Source organism: Otolemur garnettii, unplaced genomic scaffold (assembly GCF_000181295.1).
Source record: "Otolemur garnettii isolate 467f Iridium unplaced genomic scaffold, OtoGar3 scaffold00031, whole genome shotgun sequence".
NCBI classification, from domain to species: Eukaryota; Metazoa; Chordata; class Mammalia; order Primates; family Galagidae; genus Otolemur; species Otolemur garnettii.
In genome coordinates, this window is record NW_003852426.1 from 8,144,742 (window position 1) to 8,151,374 (window position 6,633).

At 43.0% G+C, this 6,633-nt stretch overlaps 1 protein-coding gene across 3 annotated transcripts in view; it reads left to right on the forward strand.

Annotated features, from left to right (window-relative positions):
• RNF8 (ring finger protein 8) overlaps positions 1 to 4,679 on the forward strand; it is a 39,783-nt gene extending 35,104 nt beyond the window's left edge. For all 3 annotated transcript variants that reach the window (XR_002773232.1, XM_003789156.3, XM_012804873.2), the window contains one exon: positions 4,192 to 4,679. Coding sequence is in view for 2 of the 3 variants with exons in the window: in XM_012804873.2 (XP_012660327.1) it covers positions 4,192 to 4,311 (120 nt within the window). In the remaining variant the exon portion in view is untranslated. The remainder of the gene's footprint in view (positions 1 to 4,191) is intronic.
• Positions 4,680 to 6,633: the final 1,954 nt, after the last annotated feature.

Below are 6,633 nucleotides of genomic sequence, written 5' to 3' on the forward strand. Positions count from 1 at the left end.
TGCCCCCACCTTCCCCAATGTGCTTCACACAGGATGTAACGTCCCTATGGTGCCAGACTTGCACAAAGACAGCAGAGGCTTAGAGATTATCTGCTGAGGACTTGTGAATGTTTTTTTCTTTCTTCTTTCTGAGAACTCAATGTGACCAAAATTAGGTTATAGCCTTTGAACTGAAGTGTGCTGAGTCTGTAGGAGTGGGGACATGAGTTTTTTTTCCCCAGCCCACTGCCTGGGTTCTTTCCCTACAGTCCAAGCACAGTAGGTAGTTTTTTAAAGCATTGGGAAGGGAAAGGAGAGCCCCATGTCCTAAATTCACCTTTGACTCCCATTACACAGAGTTAGTTCTGCAGAGTAAGTAATATCAGATACCTTCTCTTTTTTCCCTCAAAAGCTAAAGAGGATGCCTCTCCACCTTTCTGGTAACACTAGGGGGCTACATAGTTAACTGAATCAGCCTCTCTGTTGCATGTATTGACTGAGCAGTTCTGGCACCCATCTGCGTTTCTGTAGTTATCACAGCTAGTGCAGCTTTGAGGTTTCCTCTAGAGACAGACGTAGGTTCTGAGACCTGATTTAGAGAAAGATGTGCCAGAACCATCAGCAGCTTCACTGGGCTGTAATGTGGGTTTAGAAAAAATTCTCAGTTTAAATACCAACCGTCTCTGCATATTCCAGGGCTGATTGAAAGCTGGTTTAATCTCCTGTGCATGGAAAATTTTTCAAAGTACTAAATTCAGGATCTGGGAACTAGGATTGGCACACCTGTGATTGACATTGACAGTGTGGCAGGGCCCTGGACAGAGATTGCTCTTATCATGAATTCAGAGAGGGAGACTTGCCTGCCTGCGTCATCAGGGGGCTACCCATGCTCATGTGCCTGTGCTCTGATTTTACCAAGAGCGGCCTTGATTTTAGGTCTCTTTTACTGGTCTTAGAGTTCCAGATCACAGTGGGAAGAGTAACTCCTCTGACCAATTAGCCATGGATCTCTTGCAAACTCTTCCTCTTGCCAGAGGAAAGAAAAGGAGGATGAGGATGTTAGGATGCTGCATCCTGAGGTAGAGAAAGGATGCTCTGGATGGGGGCAGATAAGAAACATTTAGTAATTCTTGTCACATGAGTCATTGTGGCTATTGGGAATGTTGATGAGATTTTTCTGAAATCTCCCTCTGGAGCTGGTGAGGTGAGGGAGCAGAGTCTTCTATTGGTTACTTCCCTCTCCCATTTCTTCTCTTCTCATTAGTTGTTAGTTGGTAGACAAGAGTGTTAAAACTCTTATTGTTTGCTTTTCCTATTAGTTTTTTTGAGTTGTGCTCAGAAAAGAAAAAAGTGAATGATCTAGAAATAAAATCTCATTAGTCCTTTAGAACAATGACTTTTAACCAATGGGCTTTTTAAAACTACATTCCCCAGCACTCTTGCTGCTATAATAGTGAACAGAGAGGCTACTAGTGAGAGTGTGCCATGGCCTTCAGGTGTACTGAGGTGGCGAGAAAGTTTTATGAACCACAGCTTTTATAAATCTGTGAGATAGGGTCCCTCTTCAGAAGTTGAGGGTCTCCGAGAAGGTCAGCCTGGGCCAAGTCACATGGCCAATAGCTCTTGGCAGCTATTGGGTGGTCCAGACATAGGACAGGAGAAACCAGCAGAACCCAGACTCTGAAGAGTATCCGTCTGTCTGTTGGGCAGGTGTCCTGGGTATTGCCCATTCTTGTTTGCTAAAAGAGCCTTGTCTGGCAAGTGGAACTTATGCAAACAGAATACTTCTTAGCAGGTACTTTTAACCTACTCAGTCCTGTTCCTGAAGAATCTATAGAGAGCCATGTCTAGAGGACCATGTGTGTGAAGTTAGTATTTCTGCTTGCTTTGTATAGGATGGTGTTTGTCTAAGGGAAAATGGATCTTGGCAAGGTTAGGATGGGGTAGGAGTGTCCACATGCTTGTACTCAAATAGTGTATGACACTATATGCTTTATAATTTTTAACTTACAAATTCATGATTTGCACAATTGCCATGGCATAGAAAATTAGCAGACTTGTTACTAGAAGCTTTTTCTCTTATCACCACTTCTCCCTTTTTCCTACTTTTTTCCCTCCTCTTTTGTCTCCTATTCCTTCCTTTCCTTATTGTAAAGATGGGTATTTTTCTCTATTTTCCTTATTTTATTTTGCTCCCCTATTACCCTCTTCATGGGTAGTATGAGCCACTGGTCACATGAGAAACCCCAACATTTAAGGGATGGGCCCGGCCAGGCACTGTGGCTCACACCTGTAATCCTAGCATTCTGGGAGGTCGAGGTGGGTGGATTGCTTGAGCTCACAAGTTCGAGACCAACCTGATCTAAAGGGAGACCCTAGTCTCTACTAAAAATAGAAAAACTGAGGCAAGAGGATCTCTTGAGCCTAAGAGTTGGAGGTTGCTGTGAGCTATGATGCCATGGCACTCTACCCAGGGCAATGGCTTGAGATTCTGCCTCCAGAAAAAGGTGGAGGGAATGGGCCATAGAAGACTAGTATACTTGTATGGAGCACAGGGCAGAATGCTGATGAGGAGCAACTAAAGAGGGACGTGTGAGACAGGCATTAAATGACATTAGAACGGTGTGATTTAGGCCTTCCTAGCCATACCCTTGTGGTAAAGACCCCTCTCATTATCATTTCTTTGAAAGCATTGACCAAATTGAAATTATTAGTGTGCTCTTTGCCCTAGATTTGTAAGCTCCTTGAGGGCAGAGATTGTATCTTATTCTGCATGTTATTCTTAAGGCCTATAAAAATGTTTGGCATGTGGTAGGTCTTCAGTAAATTCATGGTTATGAATGCTTATGAAGTGAAGAGGTAACAGTTGAAACACTGCTGAGAAGTTAAACAAGATAAGGATGAAAAATTGCCAATTGAATGGGACATGGTGACTTTAATATATGTTTGGGGGATGGTGGAGCCAAAAGTCAGTTTGTGATGATTGGGGAATGAGTCTGAGGTGATGGAGTAGAGAAAGAATAGATAACTTCTTGCTGAAATGTGGCTATTACTAAGATTATAGGGACTAGCACCAAAACGTGACTGTAGCTGGAGGAGGAAGTGGGACAAAAGGAAGTGTTTGTTTTGTTTTTTAAAGATGTGAGGGATCTGAACATGTCCAATTGCTGATTAGAAGGAGCCTGTAGAGCAAGCAGGGAAGGCTGGAAAGCCCAGATATGGCTAGGGCATGATTCTTTGGAAAATAGGGAGTGCAAGGGGCAAGAAAGTTTGCTGGAGGGGAATTAGGAGAATCTTTCTTTTGGCTTCTATTTTTTTTTGTAAGCTAATAGGTGAGGCCATTAGGTAAGAGGAAGGGAACCCCACTGGATTCTTCCTGTTTAAGTCTAAAGTAGGCCTACCCCTGAGGCCCACCCCCTCAAAGGCTGTCCAGAAGTGGAGATAGCTCTTAGAGTCCTTTCAAACTAAGGCATCCCAGGCTTCAGTCTCAGAGAATGGGGACAGTCTGCTTGGTGGCTTTATTGTGCCCTTGGTGTAGACCAGGATCCCTAATTTCCTGGAATCAGAGAAGCATAAGCTGTTGGGAAAGCCTGGAAGCTGGTAAATAGCCTTTCTTACCCCTCTCTCTCTGGAAAAACAGAGAACTCTGTCTCTCTTTCTGCCTCTTCCAGTATATACTATATGTGTAATTCCTATATGTGTATAATTCATTCCCTCCCTCAACAGATGTTTACTGAGGGCCCAGTTGTGTCAGGCACTGTTTTAGATGCTAGGAATATAGAAAAGTAAAAACTGAGTAAGTTAAATGTGATGATTGCTATGGAAAAAGTTAAGAAGGAGAAAGAGGGTGATGGAGAAAGCTTTGGCAATTCTCGGTAGGGTAGTTAAGGAAGATGTCTCTGAGGAATGCCCTCAGAGGTGGCCGTGTGGGGCAAAGGGGAGTGGTGCAGGGCAGCATGCTGGTGTATTGGAGGAACAAGGGGGCCAGTGTGGTTGAATTAGACAGGCTGCATGGGGCCTTACTGTAGGCTTTTCAAAGGGCCTTGACTTTTACTCTGAGAAGAATAGGGAGTGGGCTTTGAGCAGAGAGTCATGTGAACTGACTCCATTTCTTGGTTCCCTCTGGCCTCTGGGAAGGCGGCTGAGGCAAAGGATGGCCAAGGAAGGGACATGCAGGCTCCTCCTTGATTTTCCTTTTCTTTTTCTCTAAAGCAAAGAAACTGTCCTGAAGACCATGCTCAAAGGGCTTTTGAAAAACTGTCAGGCAGTAGGAGCTTGGAATGGCCTAGAGGATTCTCTGGATGCGACTCAGCCACTCCGGAGGTCATCTGAGGAGCCATGTGGGGCAGAGAGTGAGTTAGGAAGCCCTCCCTCACTCACCATCCACGTTGGCCAGCCCTGCTGCCATCCCTGTCTGGAGAACCACCAAGGCGTACTGCACTGACTGCTTCAGGGTACTTCATAGACTTTGCTTCACTATGGTTGAGTTGGTTATTTTGAGTTCTGTTCTGTTTTTTTAATTTGTTCTTGTTATTTTGATACCTCAGAAGCAACTTTGTTGACATTTGTTTTGGACAGGTTGAGTGTACTCCATGGCTGCCTGTGACTGCAGCCTCTATTTTGAGAGGATGGCTAACCTCTTCTTTGTGAAAACAGTATGTCATTTCCTGGAAATAAAATGTTAAAACCTGTCAGTTGCACAGCTGGGCTTTGGTGTATTTACCTTCCTTTCCTTCCAACTCCCAGACAGTCTCTCAAGTAAACATTGGCAGCTCATAGATTACAACCAAGAAAGTGACTGTATCAGATGATAGACTTCGAGTGAATGTCAGCCTGAGAAACTAAGCCCAAGATCATAGTCACACTTGATGGGCTGTGTTGACCCCCTGTCATATCTCCTTTTTATTGCAGAGGCAGGGCACTGCTTACCTTGTTTGGGGGTGGGGGAAATTCCCTTCCTTTAGCTCATGTTCTGAAGATATTTCCAAATCTGTTTTACCCAATATCATGAACACACATGAGAACTTGATGTGCTTTTTTTTCTTTTTTGTTCCCCTTTTTAAACAGAAAGAAAACCAATTTTGATGTTTGAGACATAGAAGCTTTTAGATATAAGGATAAAAGCTTATTTATCTTTGGTTACCTTGGATGAGAATGAGAGAAAAACAGGAAGTTGAAGAATGATGATTTGAAACTAGGATCCTTCTAGCAGGATTGTGAGACGGCATTGTTTCCTTTGATGCTTTGCTTCCCTCTCCCTTTTTACTGCCTACTAGAGAACCATTCTTTTTTATAGTTCTTTATGTCCCAAGTAGTTTCATAAAGTGTTGGAAACTATTGACTTGCCTATTTTTTAGGGATTGTGGATTTTTTTAAGTTTACATATTATAATTTGCTTTTAAAAGGGTACAGATACACATTTTTTTAAGTAGGTGATATGTTCACATGGTTTGAAATCAAAGGTACAAAAGGACATGAGTGAGGTGCCTACCTGTCACCCTTCTCTCCCAGTGACCACTTCCTCCCCTCCCCCCAGGGGCCACAAGTGTTACAATTCCTCATGTGTCCTTCCAGATATCTGTCCATATAAGCAAATATCCACGCTTGGGCTTTTCTCTTTTGCACAAATGGTAAACCATATGTTATTCGGTACCTTGCCTTTTTGTAGATATACATTGGTGACAGTGTATGTCAGTATGTAAAGACTTTCCTCTTTGTTTTTTGCACTTGTTTATTATTTCATTGTTTGCATCGTAAGTTACTTTTCTACTCTTTTTTTTTTTTTTTTTTTGCAGTTTTTGGCTGGGGCTGGGTTATGAACCCACCACCTCTGGCATATGGGGCCGGCGCCCTACTCCTTTAAGCCATAGGCACCGCCCTCTGCTATGTTTTTGATGGAAATCTATGTTGCTTCAAACCTTTTATAACAGTGTTGCACTTAACACCTTGTACATATGTCATTACAGGAAAGCTTCTTTTTTTTTTCTTTTTGAGTCTCATTATGTTGCCCTCGTTAGAGTGCTGTGCCATCACAGCTCACAGCAACCTCAAATTCTTGGGCTCAAGCAATTCTCTTGCCTCAGCCTCCAAGTAGCTGGGACTATAGGTGCCCGCCACCACACCCGGCTATTTTTTTTTGTTGCAGTTGTTGTTTAGCTGGCCTGGGCCCAGTACGAACCTACCACCCTTGATGCATGTGGCTGGCACTGTAACCACTGTGCTACAGGAGCCGAGCCTAAAGGAAAGATTCTTAAAGAATCATCTTGATTTGAAGAGCCTGAAGGTAGATTGACCTTGCAGACTGACTGTTTCCTTCCACACTTGCTGGACACAGTGACTTGCAACCCTTCCTTTCAAAACATTACATCCCTTTCAAGTTTTCCACAAAGTTTAAGAAAGTGAGCTCGTAAAGACAGACTAAAAAGAATAATAAATAAAACAAAATTTGAAAGCCAGAGTAGCTGAGTTTGAACTCGGCCCTGCTGTGAGTGACTGTATGACCTTGGGCAAGTTACTCAACCTCTCTGAGCCTTGTTTTCTTCATCTCTAAATAATGATATCTCAGTTATTATTGCACTGCTCACAAACAAAAGTCTGAATGTTCTATTTTTAAAAGATAGCAACCAAAAATTAACCCAAACTTGCATTATTTCT